The 17,180-nt window shown below is 34.1% G+C and overlaps 1 protein-coding gene across 1 annotated transcript in view; it reads right to left on the bottom strand.

The window, feature by feature from the left end:
• Nucleotides 1–16,434, bottom strand: part of LOC141334897 (A disintegrin and metalloproteinase with thrombospondin motifs 12-like) — a 41,624-nt gene extending 25,190 nt beyond the window's left edge. The window contains exons 1-7 of the mRNA XM_073840123.1: nt 16,323–16,434; nt 14,584–14,942; nt 4,450–4,630; nt 4,100–4,338; nt 2,890–2,973; nt 2,633–2,757; nt 1,109–1,258 (exon numbers count right to left, since the gene is read on the bottom strand). Coding sequence (XP_073696224.1) covers nt 1,109–1,258; nt 2,633–2,757; nt 2,890–2,973; nt 4,100–4,338; nt 4,450–4,630; nt 14,584–14,942; nt 16,323–16,434 — 1,250 coding nt within the window. The remainder of the gene's footprint in view (nt 1–1,108; nt 1,259–2,632; nt 2,758–2,889; nt 2,974–4,099; nt 4,339–4,449; nt 4,631–14,583; nt 14,943–16,322) is intronic.
• Nucleotides 16,435–17,180: the final 746 nt, after the last annotated feature.

The raw sequence follows: 17,180 nt of genomic DNA, 5'->3' as shown, positions 1-17,180 counted from the left end.
TTTTAATGTTTTAATGTCCTTTATGCTCACCAAGTCTGCAATTATTTGATTCAAATACAGTAAAAACAGCAATATCGTGAAATTATTAATATTAATTGAAATTATACATTTTATAACTTTGCCACTTTCCTAAGTTTTCCCTATTTGTCAGTAAAAATGTTTTACTCATTTAAAGCACAATAAAATTGAATATGCTCCCTAATTGTTTTGTATGTTTTAATTTGTACAAGTCAGAATAAGCAAGCTGTTTGAATTTTTACATAAATATTGTATTACACTGAATGACAATGACCAAATTTTGACATTTTATTCTCCAAAAACTTATTTGAAACCTTAAAAGTAGACACTTTACTTACATTTAATGTGCTTTCTATGGACATAAAATCACTTTTGTAAATTTCTTTTGACATGGACATCTTTAACCCATATTCATAACAAATATGCAAAGTACACACACATACAGTATATTATATACACAAAAACTTTTACTTTGAATGTGATTAATCACGATTAATCATTGCTCAGCACTATTATTTTTAAATGTGTATTATATTCTAAAATGCTTTATCTGTAAAAAAAAATGCAGAAAAGCCTTTTTTTCCCAATTTCTGTTCAACCACATAAGGCTGTGACTTTCCACTGTTTATCTTTTTTAATAACAATATTATTACTATTATTATTTAAGAGTGTCATCTTGTAGGGTTGTCACGATTCCTTGATTCCGTTCGAGTACTCGATTTAAAAAAAAAATCCTTTATTTGAACCAATTATTATTGCCTCATTGCTATAAAATGTGTATTTTAAGTAATTTTAAAGCCTATTGTTAACTTAGGTCTATTTTAATAACCTCAAAAAAATTACAATTATCTGATTACTTGATTGTCGGAATAATCAAACAATTACTCCATTACCAAAATAATCATTAGTCACAGCGCTATCATCTTGTAAAACAAAACTACAACAAATTGTGACCAGTTTTTCAAGAAAAAAATATTCTTGGCACAAACATTGAGCCTGAGGTGAGAAAAATGTGACTTTTCCAAATGCTAATGAAAAATGAATACCTTATTTAGGCACCATTTCAAGAGAATGCCCCATATAAACATACCTGTGTCCGAGTTCATGAGCGATGGTGAAAGCGACAGGTAGCCCTGAGTCCTCATTGATATTACAAGAGCGATGCGGCTGGCACATGCCCGACAGGTGAGACAAGCCCAGCGTCTCACACGGCTGATTCATGCCTGCACAGATATCCTTCCTGAGAGGAGAGATCACATCAGGTCAGACACAACAGCTGCTTTGATTCATTTTATAGGCTACTAAAGTCGTGCTGCAGGGGTGAAACTGTTGAAGAAGAGTTATGGCAGGGGTTGAATTCTTTGTCATTTATCTGGCTGTGTTCAGCGTAAATGAGCTCTGGAGAATCTCAAGCCTTGGACACTGAACATGGTGGAGTCATTTGTGGTGTTCTGGGTTGAGACGAGAGCGTTTAGGGTCTGTTAAATGCTTAGAGGCGGGCAGCTCCATTACTGTAACCAAGAAACTGACATTCATGATAATAAATGAGAGTCAGCGGGTTCATGTGTTTGACAGCACTTTATCCTTTGGTAATGGTATTATTATGTGTTTTACTAGGTAATATATGTGCAGTTGTTTCAGAGGTTTATTCCATTAAATAATTTCATGGACTAAATGCATTTAATTTAGAAAGAGATCTTTAGATATTATTTACATCGTTTAGATAATTTTATAACCATAAGAATGCGTATATGTGACATGTATTTGACAAGAATGCATATACTTGACAGTACTATTGTGAAATATTAATATAATTTAATATTAACTGATTTTAATTAAAACATATTTTACAAAAAAATATTATTCTCATTATAGAAGCTATTTTAGTCTGTCACACAATCCTTCACAAATCATTAATATAAATATTAGATTAAAAATGTTTATGATAAATACTACAATTACTAACTGAAATAAAACCACAACTAAAATAAAATTGATTTAAAAATATTTTGAAATATTCTAAAATCAGAAATTAATAAAAATTACAATAATACATAAAATTACTGAAATTAAAATCCAAACTAAAAATATAAAAATAAAAGCTAATACAAAAATGAATCAGATGTATAAATAACATTTTCTAACATATATATCCATAAGCAGAGGTTGACCAAACTGTAATCTGTTAACAACGCACATTATATACCTGTTTTTTTAGGCAAGAACCAGATAATGAGTGTCATGAAATGTTTTTAATTTGACAGAAACTGTCTAACAATTTAATAAAAACATTGCAAGTAAGGCCTATTAATTGTAATGATTTCAAGTCAAACAACGAATAAATTATAGAGAAAGTGAGCAAAGTATCATCAGTTTTTTGAAACTCTGAATCAGTAAACCACTGCGTCTCAAAATTATTTAGTTTCGAAGCACTCCAATCGGATAGCAAATCATTTGATTCCAAACAGTACAGTTAAAAAAAAAAAAATAAATAAAAAAAAATATATATATATATATATATATATATATATATATATATATATATGTGCGTGTGTGTGTGTGTGTGTGTGTGTGTGTGTGTGTATGTGCTTTGTGTATCCCAGGGTGTTTTTACCGTGTGATGAGTATAGCAACATCATGGTGAGCAGGATGAGTGTCACTCTGAGGATTGAGGTTTTTTTGCCAGGTACAGAAGCTGTTGAGAGTTGTATCAGCGTGGTGAATGATCTTCAGCCCTTTCTGAAAACACACAAAAGTAGTAAAGCAAAAGTAGCAATATTGTCCAGTAAAAAAAGCATAAATCACTTTGGATCATCTTTTAAGCTAGGAAGGACTGGAAATTAAACAAATTATGCCTTGATTCATATGTACCTCCTCTCCATGTAGCAGAATGAGTCGGACCAATACGATATGGATAGCATTACCTATGCTGGCATCGTGAAAAATTCCAGCCACCTACAAAAAAGAGATACAAAATATTTACACTACCAGGCAAAAGTTTCTGAACAGTAAGATTTTTAATGTTTTTAAGAGACCTCTTCTGCTCACCAAGCCTGCATTTATTTGATCCAAAATACAGCAAAAGCAGTAATATTTTGAACTTTTTTTTTACTATTTAAAATAACTGCTTTCTATTTGAATATATTTCAAAATGTAATTTATTCCTGTGATCAAAAAAATAAATTACAAAACAGCTATTTAAAAATATTTATTTAACACTGATACTGACATTATAGCCTACCAACAAAGCACAATTTAACTTAAAATTAAGAAGTTAGTCAAATAATATTCTTTGGCCATTTTTAAGACCCCCTTCTTGAATCAGGCATGTGTTTTTAATGTACAAATAAATGCAGCCTTGCTGAGCAAATGAGAATGTTATATTAAATGTGTTAATAGAGCTGTTGTAATGATTGTTATCATTATTTTTGTGTTACTTTTTTATTTTATTTTACAGATTAACAGTAAAATTACAATACTAACATTTATGAATGTGGACTTTTACTTTGGCGGAAATCCGCAAGAAGACTTTAGCACTACATTTGCTGACAGCAGCAGATTTATGAACTATTCTCATCACACAGATTTTCCTCACACTGTAGACTTTGAACCCTGGCTAAGGAGCTTGTGCAGCGCTGTCAAAATAAATACAATTTGTGCATTTATTAGACAACATATCGTTCTGTAGTTTATTTACTAATGGTTTAAGGCCATATCGCGATTTCAGTCATCATACAGTAACCAGCAACAACCATTCTTTCTCTTCTCATGGAAGACATGTGATTCGATACTAAACAGTCTCTCAATGTCGATGCTTGTAATGATTTTTGCATCTTTCTCTGACAGTTTTAAATGCTTCCACACTGGCCTCTATTTGATCATGGCACGTCATTGTTCGGTATAATTTATTCTGCCTTTTCGCTTATTCGGCCGAATAATTTCGGTTGCCGAACATTCGGTTCATCCCTATATGTAATGACAATAAATTTGTTAAAATTAATGATTTGCATTTAAATTGCATTTACAAAATATTATAGTATTGTGACTTTCAAACTTCCCAGTAGTACTTGAATGCACTTACCATGTTCATGATGGTAAAGATGTAGGACTCAACATTTCCACTTCCATGGTAGTCCACGAGTTTAGAGTCGCCCACCACCATGGTCTCCACCCAGCGTTCTTTGCTGATGGAGCGAGGCGAGATCCTTCGCGGTCGATCATACTCCCGATCCGGATTATTACGATCCCCACCCTGCTGGCGCTGCTCCTGCTCCCAGTGCTCTCTTTCTTGCTCCACCTGCTGAGAAAACTCAGAACCATCTGCACCGGACACACACATGGGACCAGACACACAAAAAATGAGTTCCCCAAAGTAATGATTTTAGTGAAGTGTGATTTTATTATGACTTTTAGACATCTAACATATCTGACCTTTAACCCCACAGGGACTCTGATGAACACTGTGTGCATCAGTGCTACGTCGCCGCCTGAGTCCACTCCAGGCTGAACTCTGGTAGATCACATGTGGGTGTCGTGGATGAGTGACGTTTGGAGTGTGGCCACGAACTGGTTCGATCAACAACGGCCCCTGCGGTAAATTTAACAGCCCTCTCTATAAGAAATAAAACAAGACAGTTTAAAATGTTTGAGGACAAATTAAAAAAAAATATTTTCATTTTGCAAGGATGCATTAAATTAATCGAAAGTGACATTAAAGACATAATGTTACAAAAGTATTTAAAATAAAATTTCAACATTGTTTTCAACAATTTTCACCAAATTAGAATGACTTCTGTAAGATCAGGTGACACTGAAGACTGAAGTACTGATGCTGGAAATTCAGGTTTGGATTACAGGAATATATTAAATTAAAATTAAATTAAAATATATTAAAAAAGAAAATGGTTATTTAAAATTATAATAAATTTTCATAATATTACAGTTTTTATCAAATACATGCAGTTTTGTCTTCTGTCAAAAACATTTACATCTTATTTTTTGACACTGGTGTGTGTATATACACTGCTGCTTAAAGCTTTAGATCAGTACAATTTTTAATGCTTTTTAAAGGAGACTTTTCTGCTCATCACGGCTGTGTTTATGTGATTAAAAATACGGAAAAAAACTGTAATATTCTCAAATGTTAATGCGATTTAAGATAACTGTTTTCTATATGAATATACTTTTAAATGTAATTTATTCCTGTCATGCAAAGCTGAATTTTCAGTAGCATTACTCCAGTATTCAGTGTCACGTGATCCTTCAGAAATCATTCTAATATGTTGATTTATTATATATATTTTTTTGGTACCTGTGATACTTTTTCAGGATTCTTTGATAAATAAAACATTAAAAAGAACAGCATTTATTTAAAATAGAAAACGATTGTAACAATAAACACCTCGTTCAAACTTTGGGGTCAGTCATTTTTTTCTATATCTCTTTGAAAGAAATTTATATTTTTATTCAGCAAGGATGTGTTAAATTGATTCTAAAAAAGTGCTAGTAAAGACTTCTATTGTTAGAAGAGATTTCTATTTTGAATAAATGTTGTTCTTTTTAACTTTTTATTCATGAAAGAATCCTGAAAAAAGCATCACAGGTTTCTAAAAAAAAGATTAAGCAGCACAACTCTTTCCAACATCGACAATGAAAGTAATAAATCAGAATATTAGAATGATTTCTGAAGGATCATGTGACACTGAAGACTGGAGTAATGGCTGATGAAAATTCAGCTTTGCATCACAGAAATAAATTAAATTAAAAACAGATGTTTACTATTTAAATGAGTTCCTATGGAGACCCGAACAGAGAAGGATCCAATCTGGCATTAGAATTTGTAATGGCGGCGCTCATCGTTTACTCAGGAAAAAAGGTCTATATATATATAATGTAAATGTTTTAAAGGTGCAGTGGCATATAATATAGCATGTTTAATTCTAAAGTTATTTCTTTAGATACAAAGGTTTTATGATTCCCATGTCTCTATGAAATGGCTGGTCTGTGTACATTGCTCAAAATTAAAAGAGCCCACCATCATGTATTTATGATGTGGGGGTTCCCATGGGTTTACACTTTGTCAGTTTAAATCTATGCTAATGTTTTACCTATTTTATTATCTCCCAGTTGAAAATGGCACATCCAACAACTTAAAAAAAATAACAACCCAAATCCTCAACAAGCCACACAGTTTGCAATATCATTCATGTCTGTAGACCAAACAGTGTTGCGCATTAGTGGTTAATACTTAGGGATTAGGGTTTGTTCAAATCGTTTAAAGTAGTTTGTACTGTAATAACACTTCAGCTGTCAAGGCCCATTATTGAGATCTATTGGAATTCCAGTAAATTCATTAAAGGTATTTTTCCTGTCACACTCCCTGTTTGTTAATCTTCCCTGCAAGTGCTTGCCAGTCTGGGAATTTTCTCCACACTGCAGGGTCTTTAACATGTTTATTCAGTGTGCCTAAATGTGACCCTGGTCTTAATTAGCGCAGGTATTTTTCTAGCAATAGCCAAAAATACATGGTATGGGTCAAAATGATCAGATTTTTTTATGCCAAAAATTATTAGGATATTAAGTAAAGAATATCTTAATGTTCCGTGAAGATATTTTGTAAATTTCCTACCATAAATACATCAAAACTGAATTTTTGATTAGTAATATGCATTTCTAAGAACTTTACTTGGACAACTTTTAAGGTGATTTTCTCAATTTAGATTTTTTTGCACCCTTAGATTCCTGATTTTCAAATAGTTGTATCTTGGCAAACTAACAAACCATACACCAATCAACAGCTTATTTATACAGCTTTCAGATGATGTATAAATCTCATAAATTTCAAAAGATTGACCCTTATAACACATGCACAAGCCTAAACACAAAACAAATGCATAATACATTCAATGCATCTGATAAATATCAAACATAAATGCAGCTTATTTTTCATTATTCCAGTCTTCAGTGTCATATGATATTTCAGAAATCAGACCTGATATTTCATATAAAAAAATAGTTGTGCTGCGTATTTTTTTTTTAAGATTCTTAAATTAATAGAGTTCAAAAGAGCAGCATATGAAATTGCATTAAAAATTTTTTTAAAGAAATGTCATAAAAAATATTTATCGCCTAAGCATCACTGCAATTCATATACTATTATTAGTATATGATTAGTTCACTTCAAGAAAAAAAAAAATCCTGATAATTTGCTCACCCCTATGTCATCCAAGATGTCTTTCTTTCTTCAGTTGAAAAGAAATTCAGTTTTTCAAGGAAAACATTTCAGGATTTTTCTCCATGTAGTGGACTTCAATGGTGGCCAGCTGGTTTGAGGTTCAAACTGCAGTTTCAATGCAGCTTTAAGGGCTCTACGGGATCCCAGCCAAGGAGTCTTATTTGGCGAAACATACGGACTTTCAAAAAACCCCACAAATGCTCATCTTGCACAAGCTCTGCAATGCGCATGCCTCACTTCATGCATTACGTAATCAGGTTGGAAAAGTCAGGCACGGTTAGTTCTTCATCTTTACAAAGGTAGGTAAGGTATCTAATTTTCGGCTCTAACTTCAAAATCATCCAACATCGTTGTTTTTTTGTAAAAGGCTTTCTTTGCGTGCTCGCTCTGTAAACACTGGCGTGCTACGCCTACTTCACGCGTGACCTTTCCAACATGACTACGTAATGCAAGAAGTAAAGCTAGTGCAAGATTAGCATTTGTGGTTAAAAAGTATATTATTTTAATTTTTTTTAGAAAAAGACCGACTGTTTCACTAGATAAGACAATTATTCCTCAGGTGGGATAATGTAGAGCCCTTTGAAGCTGCATTGAAACTGCAATTTGGACCTTCACCACTTGGCCACCATTAAAGTCCACTATATGGAGAAAAATCCTGGAATGTTTTCCTCAAAAACCTAATTTCTCTACGACCCAAGAAAGAAAGACATGAACATCTTGGATGACATGGGAATAAGTAAATGATCAGCACATTTTTAATCTAGAAGTGAACTAATCTTTTAAGGTTAGGGTTTTGTACAAACTTGTAACCCCATGTGCTTAACTCACATTTTAAGGGTCAAATCAGGTTGCACATTTACTCTTCACAGCTTTCTTAAAGTATGTGACCATATGTCTTGGACTCTGCTTCAACCCATGAGATTTCATTTGGCAAGCAAAACATCTCTTAAACGTGACATTTTTCTCTTATCACCATGTTTTCTTGGAGATGCAGTGAAATCCCAGCTTTATGGGAATGAAAACGATTCTCATGATGCATTTCATCCACCCGTTCACCGCCCTGCTGAATGAATCAGTCCCACAGGCCAAAAACAGGTGTGTATGTATGTGTGTTCAGCACAAACGAAATAAACCGTGACCAGAAAAAACATTCCAAATGTTTCGAAGCTGGAGTGCACGTAACACAAAACAGATACTAGGATTTGTAGAAGGGCAGAGGAATACTCCATGAATTCTCCAGGGGGTCGGAGACACAGTCATAATATTGACTCAGCCGACTCGATCATCCACAGAGCCTAAACAATACTAACCACTGCTGCATGCACGTCTGTGATACACAGCTATGGCATGAGACTCTTAGATATCTCCTCAAATGAAAGAAAAACCACAAAATAGATTTTTAGTGACTCTTTAGTGTCTCAATTGCTTCCCCTAGACAAAATAGTGAGTAAATATAGTATTTTTTAACTCTCATGCGCCTCAGATTTACTTTGAAACAATTTGCTATCAAAATATGCTAGTAACTTTTACAAATAATAACAAAGAAATGTCAAGTAACACATTGAATTACATGTGTAATAGTAGAATTTTTTTTTTTTTTACAGTGCAGTAATCTCAAAAGTCTCCTCCAGAGTTTCAGATAAGACTTCAACAATGTCTTAAACTGTGCTCATGTTTGCCAAGATAAAGTCTGCCATCAAAAATCAGAGATCTCAGTATGAGCTCAAACATTTCTGGTTATATGCATCTACAACCAAATTATCTGAGCAGCTATACTGCTCTTTTGACTCCTAACAAAAATAATTATTTTAAATCTCACATGCTACACAAGAGTATCAAGATTTTTGAACATGCATAATGGCATGTTTATCTTTTTGATCACATTGCCATTATAATACTATAGTACACTCCTATGTAACCATTTTTTTCTTACCTTTTCGTAATCTGAAGAACCTTCTTTCGCCACAAAAAACCTTTTGTGAAACAGAAAGGTTCTTCAGATGTTAAAGGTTCTTCATGGAACCATTTAGATAAAAAAGGTTCTTCTATGGCATCGTGAAGCACCTATATTTTTAAGAGTGTACTAAAAATCTTGGATCAAGACTTAAATACTATGGGTATATAAATAGGAAATCATTAAAGTCACCTTTATTTATTTATATAAGAAAATGTCCTGATAATTTGCTCACCCCCATGTCATCCAAGATGTTTATGTCTTTCTTCAGTCACAAAGAAATTAAGTTTTTGCAGGATTTTTCTCCATATAATGGAGGTCAGTGCTGTGGCCAACAGTTGAGGCCAACAGGTTGAAGGTCCAAACTGTAGTTTCAATGAGGCTTCAAAGGGCTCTACACAATCCCAGCCAGTCATTTTCTTAAAAAAAAAGACAATTTATAAGCTTTTTAACCAAATACTGGGTCAGTATTTCCGTTTATGCATGATTACATAATGTGTGACTTCAGGCTGTTGCAAGACGAGAAAATGGCCGATCATTTTACTAGATAAGACCCTTATTCCTCGGCTGGGATCGTGTCATGTCAAAGCTGCACTGAAACTGCAATTTGAACCTTCAGCCTCAGTGAAATCCACAATAAGGAGGAAAAATCCTGGAATGTTTTCCACAAAAATGTTAATTTCTTTAGACTAAAGAAAGAAAGAAAGACATGAACATCTTGGATGACATGGCGGTGAGTAAATTATCAGTAAATTTTCATTCTGGAAGTGAACTTCTCCTTTAACTATTAAAAGTATTGTCATTGTCAGTATTAAAAGTATTATCATATTATCAAGATCCTGTAACTGCACACAAAATACTATGATAAACGCATTATCAAATATCACAGTTAAAATGTCACTCAAAAGACATGAAATAAATGATGGTCATTACTTTTTGCTCAGAAAAAAAAATACATATATAGACTCTTAAAAATAAACATGCTTTAAAAGGTTCTTCACAGCGATGCCATAGAAGAACCACTTTTTGCTTCCACAAAGAACCATTCAGTCAAAGGTTCTTTAAAGAACCATCTCTTTCTTACCTTTTTATAATCTGAAGAACCTTTTTTCACCACAAAGAACCTTTTGCAGAACAGAAAGCTTCTTCAAATGTTAAAGGTTCTTTATGGAACCATTTAGACAAAAACAGTTCTTCTATGGCATTGTGAAGCACCTTTAGTTTTAAGAGTGTACAGAGAAAAAAAGCTGTATTAAACCTTTATTGTCTTTGTGCTTGAAAACCCCTTTTTGTCTCTGACCCATAATCTCAAAATACAATATATTAACTGTCATTTTACTGCCAAAGTACTTTTTACCTAAGCAAATAAGATATTTAAATCATCTCTGTCTTTCCTGGGCCCATTCTCTCTTTCATTCTCCTCATCTGCTCCTCACAGCAGAAACGTGAGCTTTGGTGTCAGGGGGCATTATAAAAACAAAAGCTGAACTGCTAAATACAGAAGCCATGTGTGTGTTGCAGGGCTTCCAGAGTTCCTGCAGGTTTGGGTAGAACTTCAAACAGGATATATAGGACTTCCATTTTATGTAAAGGACTTCAAACTACAGTATAGTACGAACTACGAAGAACGTATGGATCTAATGACTAATGCAGAGCAGGTTAGTAATGGGTAGTTTTCTTTATGTGTAACTGCTCTGGTTTGAAACAACAGTCAAACAGGAATGGAGTCAACAGAGTTCAGTGCTAATGACTTTTTCACAAGGACCATAAATCAAACAGTAAACACTCTTAAAGTTTAGTTTATTGTGCAATGAAATGCACCACTTTATTTAAATAACTTCTCCTATCCCATTTTTTTTAAAGAAATTAATACTTTTATTCAGCAAGGATGCATTAAATTGATCAAAATTGAGAGTAAAGAGTATTTCAAATAAATGCTGTTCTTGTGAACTTTCTATTTCTCGAAAATTCTGAAAACATTTTTCAGAATGTTGAAAACAGCACAGCTGTTAATTGATAATTATAAATGTTTCTTGAGCAGCAAATCAGCATATTAGAATGATTTCTGAAGTATCATGTGACGCTGAAGACTGGAGTAATGATGCTGAAAATTCAGCTTTGCATCACAGAAATAAATTATGTTTTACATTATATTCAAATAGAATATTTCACAATATTACTGTTTTTACTGTATTTAATCAATTAAATGCAGCCTTGGTGAGAAAAAGAGACTTCTTTCAAAAACATTGAAAAATCTTACTGACACCAATTTTTTAAATAGTGGTGTTTTGTTTGTTGAAACCAACTTTTGGTTTAACAAATGGCATGAGTTTAGGGCGGGACAACCTGAAAAATCAAAAATAGAAAATGGGCCAAGTATTGAACATAGCCAATGTTTTTGCAAAATAGTGGTGATCAAATTCTCCTTGTATGGAAAAAAAGGAGTGAAAAAAAAAATCACAGCATGATGAGAGAATGTTTATTTTTGGGTAAACTATTCTTTTAAAAACTATGGGAAACGTTCCACAAGCTCTGTAAAGTGTAGCTTTTGGCATTTGCTCCACCACAAAATGCATTGCACAAAACATTAGCACATTGTTTTTTTTTTATTCCAGCATGTTTGCAGTGTTTAAATGTGCAAGGCTGATCAGTTGCACCTCATTACGTTTTAGTTTGGTCAAAGAATCCTGACTTTGTCCACTCTTAAAGCAAAAGCACCTGGCATCATCTCAACATCCTCCACAGCAATATTACAGAAGACTATCTGTTTGTTATTTTCTCCTTCTCCCATACATTAAACACCTGAGTCTCTGAGGAGCGAATGCATAGAAGTTAATGGAATGTAAGCTAATAGGACCTTAAAGCAAATGTTTAGAGGAAAAGATAACATGAGAACGGAATGAAGCGCTGCTGACTGACATGAACACGACCTTACAGGAGGAGCATGCATGCTCAGGCAATGACTGACAGACAGAGAGAGCATTTAGTGCAGGCACTGCATGCATACTTGTGCAAATTATGCATGCACCTAATAAATCAAAGCTCATTTTAAAGTCTGGATCTCTTTCCTGTGCTTTCACCAACCACCGATTTACTCTGCCTCTCCTCTTTTCCCCCTTTGCAGCTTTTTGTTGAAATGCCAAGTCAGAATGAGTCATGTTATGTGCTGACACACTGACCTGGTTACAGTTCTTCTCAAGTTCCACACTTTTTATGAGCGTCCACTCCGAATAACAGGCTACTATTGGATCTTATTACACGGCTCTCTATTCTGAAATGATGGCTTTCTGCAGCTAAATGTAATGAATGTTAAATAGAATAATTGACTGTTTTCCCACACAACTCTTTTCTAGCTGTCTTCGCTCTTGGCTTATAAAGTAATTTGAACTCAGATCAATACTTCATTTTCGTTTATATGTATTTTTTGTGTGGTAGTCATGTAATAGGCAGGATAATTTAATGCCAGACGGCCATTAGCGGGAAATTATGAACTGTACAGTATGTAGTCGGGCCACACACTGATGTTTCATTGTAGATTCATTCTTAGGGCCAGACACTGACTACTTTTTGCAAACAAAACAGGAGCCAAAGAGTTAAGAGTCTGACAGGCCAGTCGATGTAGCTGCAGACTTCAGGCATTTGTTCAGTCTGGGATCACCAGGTTTACGAGAGCTTATCACTAGCAGTGTTATTATCGTTAACAAAAACTAATCAACTATTGGTTACTGAAACAAAGCTGAAATAAAACAAAATGTAAATATTAGATTATAAACTTAATCTTAAAAATGTAAACAAAACTGTTGCTGAAGTACTAAAATGGAAATAAAATGTTATAATATTACATATTTAAAAAGCACATAAAATTACTAAAACATAAACTAAAACTGAAAATATACAAATAAAATCCTGTTTTATTATTTTGAATATTTATAAATATAATGGCATATACACTATATTCCCAAAAGTATTTGAACACCCCCTTTTAATGAACAGGTTTGACTACTGTAGTCTTTTCCATGTGCACAAATCCTAATGTTTAAGCATTTGATTATATTCTAGAGAATTGTGTGCTCATTTTGTAGCAACAGTTTGAACAGGACCCTTTTCTATTCTAACATAACAATGTCTCTGTGTATAAGGCAAGGTTCAAATAGATTGATTGATTTAGTCGGTGTGGAAGAACTTGACTGGTCTGCAGAAAGCCTAGTCCTAACTTTAAGACTTTAAATGCAGACCTTGAGCCAAAAACTCATCAACAAACACCACGCACTACACAGACAAAAGTATTGGACACCCCTTTCTTTAGAACAGAAAAAGGCACTTCCAAAACTGTGGCAACAAATATGGAAACATAATTAATGTATTTAAAAATTGTATTTCCATCTCTGTTGAAACGGCTTTGGAAGTGTCAAAAATGACTGTACTCATATGTACAAGCCATTGGTGATTGGTAATGAGTTTTTGGCTCAAGGTCTGCATTTAAAGTCACTCCAGAGGTGTTCAGCTGGGATTAGGACTTGGCTTTATGCAGACCAGTCCTTCCACACTGACTGAATTAATAATTTCGATTTGAACTTTGCCTTGTACACAGAGGCATTGTCATGTTTGAATAAGGGTCTTTTTCAAACTGTTGCTATAAAATTATTCTAGGCACACAATTCCCTAGAATAGCATTACATGCTTAAATAATAAGATTTGTACTCATGGTAATTACTAAAGTAGTCAAACCTGTTTATTAGAAGGCAATGTAGTGTATAATACTAAAATAACATTGTTCACTTCTCAAAGAAAGTCAGTCAGATCAATTTCAAATACATGAAATGGCATTCACAATCAATTTTTTACTTCCATAGTGTGATGAATTTCAGAGTAAAACCCAGCGAACAGAGGGAAATAAAAATAGAAGGCTGGAAAAAAGGTAACATTTTTCAGAGAAGTTTTCTTTAAAATAATGTGAATGATGAATCATTCAGAATTAAATCAAAACAAAGTAAATTTTGATGTTGATATTAAAGAAATAGTTCACCCCAAAATGAAAATGCCATCGAAGATGTAGATGAGTTAAAACAGATTTGGAGAAATTTTGCATTTGCTTACCAGTGCTCTGCAGTGAACGGGTGCCAACAGAATGAGAGTCCAAACAGCTGATAAAAACATCACAATAATCCACACCACTCCAGTCCATCATCTGAAAGCTTTTTTTTTTTTGTTCAATGAGGAAACAAACTCATCTTGGATGGTCTGAGTGTGTATACTAAAATTTTTGGATAAACTATTTAATAATATCTGCACTACTGCAAGTAGTAAGTGAATTCACACCAGAAACTAATTGCATGATATATAACAGAATTGACAGATTAAATCAGAAATTTCTCACCAGTCCCTCACAGGTGCTGATGGCAGCGGTTCCCTGCACGTTACCATCAGTTACTGTGCCGATAAGATGACAGGCGCCATTCCCTGATGTTTCTGGCCCTGTTTTCGTTAAACTCCCATTGTGTTTCTCCAAGACATATTCGTTGGAGAGCAGATTGTCATTTGTGGTCAGATTGAGAGTAAACTCCTGACCTTTGTAGTTGAGTTTGTAATACACTCGCCTCTCTACTGTATTCAGGTCCCTCTTGTGTCGTCTGTCAGTAAAGTGATGTGATAAAGAGTATGAGATGAAATTCCCATCTCTGTCCACTTTTTCAGGGTGATCCACAAAAAACTCAGAGTGCTGCTTGATGAAGCGCTCTAGAAATGAAAATAAGACAATTCTGCTTTGAAACAATCTTTTTTGGAGCTAAAAAATAAAGAAATAAATTTCACTGAACTTAAATTATAATACAAGAAGAACAGACATTTAGAAAGAAAGTTTACATACACCTTGCTGAATCTACTAAATGCATGTTATTTTTTATTTAGTACTGACCTGAATAAGATATTTCACATAAAAGAAGTTTACATACAGTATAGTCCACAAGAGAAAACACTATGTTGAATTTATATGAATGACCACATTCAAAAATGGGTGTAAATGTACTTGATTCTTAATACTGTGTTGTTACCTGAATGATCCACAGCTGGGTTTTTTTGTGATAGTTGTTCATGAGTGTGTGCCCTGTGTGTCCTGAACGGTTGAACACAATTTTTTTCAGCATTTTTGATTAGTATTTAAACCCTTTCCAAAAATGAGATCCATCTTTTCACACTGAGGACAAATGAGGGACTCATCTGCAACTATTACAGAAGGTTCAAATGCTCACTGATGCTTCAGAAGGAAACAAATTGCATTAAGAGCCGGGGGGTGAAAATGAAGAATGATGATGTGTAAATTTTGCCTAAATATCATACTTTTTCATTTAGTACTGCCCTTCAGAAGCTACAGAAGATACATAAGTAGTTATATTTATTTTTCTTTTTATTTTATTTATCCTAATCTTTAAATTCAAAAAGTGTTAACCCCCATAAGCATGCATTATATAGCCTATGCATTATTTAAACAAACAAACATAAAATATTACATATAATTATTTTATATATTTTTTTACTGTATTTGAGATTGTGCTTACATGCCTTGACAGTACAACAAAAAACGTTATTTTGTAGTTATATTTAATATAAGTTTCTTTTGATATGGTGGAATATAACCCAGGCGTTCATTCATGAGATTCTTTCAAGCCATTTTAACCATTCAGAGAGCGATGTTAGATCTAAACCACCATGAATGATTGCCTTTGATCCTAAACATAATTATATATTATGGTCTTCTTCATGTCATAACATAAAACAGTCAAAATGACGGATGATTGAGTTGATGCACCAACCTTGTATTACAATGAACAGCTGTGTAAGTCTCAAAATGCATGCTGTACAAGATCAAGTGTGATTATATTTAAGTAAAAAAGACACATTAAGACTTTGCCTATGAACAATTCATGCATTAAAGGGTTAATGTGCTTTCATAATGTGATTGTATAAAGTTCAGAAACAGAAACATGGACTTTGCAAGCAGCTGACCGCTCGCCTCAGTGAAACACTTGGCGTAGGAACCAGCTCTTTCAGTCAATAAAACAGCCTGATTTTTGTAAACAATAGGCTATATTATTGATTCTTCTGCATGGAAACACAAACCTTGTTCTGTGTCTGGAAAGAGGTAGTCCGGTTCAGAGCTCTTGACGTGGCTCGCAGCCAAAAAGAAAACACAATTAAACCGCAAAATCGCAACGCTGACCCGATTTGGCATGTTTCTGCAACGCAAAATTAACGGAGTAAAGAAACGCTCCAAGGCATTGACGCCGAAGAACTGGTTAAAGTTTTAGTCCTGAGGGGAGTTTCTGGTGAAAGCAGGAGACATCTGGGGTCAGGGAGACGGAGAAAGCAGAAAGAAAGTGAGCGGAGAATGAAGGAATATGATGTGGAGTGGGAGGAGAGATTCCAGGGAATGACTGTCCTCCTGTTTCCACGCTGGAGGAGAGCGGATCAACACGAGAGTCTAAAAGTCTAAAAACAATGAGATGTTGGAGCGCGTAAATGGAACTGGCCTCAAACTTTTTTTTAAACTCCTTGTTAAAAATAGACCGTAAAAGCTGCTTATCCTTCAGAAAATGTTGATGCAACCCATAATTTGGGACGTGTTTTAAGTAAGGGATTATGTGCGGTCAGCTGGTCATCATTATAATAGGCCATATGGCATTTATTTTGCGATAATGACCAGTTGACTAAACACAATCCGGCTTACTGCAACACTACTCACAAATAAATGCGTCCATATACAATGTCATATTCAAACGGCAAAGTTAAAGGAGAAGTTCACTTACTCTAATAATTTACTCACCCCAGTGTCATTCAAAATTTTAATGTATTTCGTTTTTTCACTCGCAAAGAAATAGGTTTTTGAGGAAACATTCCAGGATTTTGCTCCACAATGGTGGTCAACGGCTTGAAGGTCAAAGGGCTCAACACGATCCCAGCCAAGGAATAAGGCTCTTA

This window comes from Garra rufa, chromosome 5 (genome assembly GCF_049309525.1).
Source record: "Garra rufa chromosome 5, GarRuf1.0, whole genome shotgun sequence".
NCBI lineage: Eukaryota > Metazoa > Chordata > Actinopteri > Cypriniformes > Cyprinidae > Garra > Garra rufa.
The sequence above is the reverse complement of the archived record's forward strand: the minus strand, read 5'-3'. Positions and strand labels throughout refer to the sequence as shown.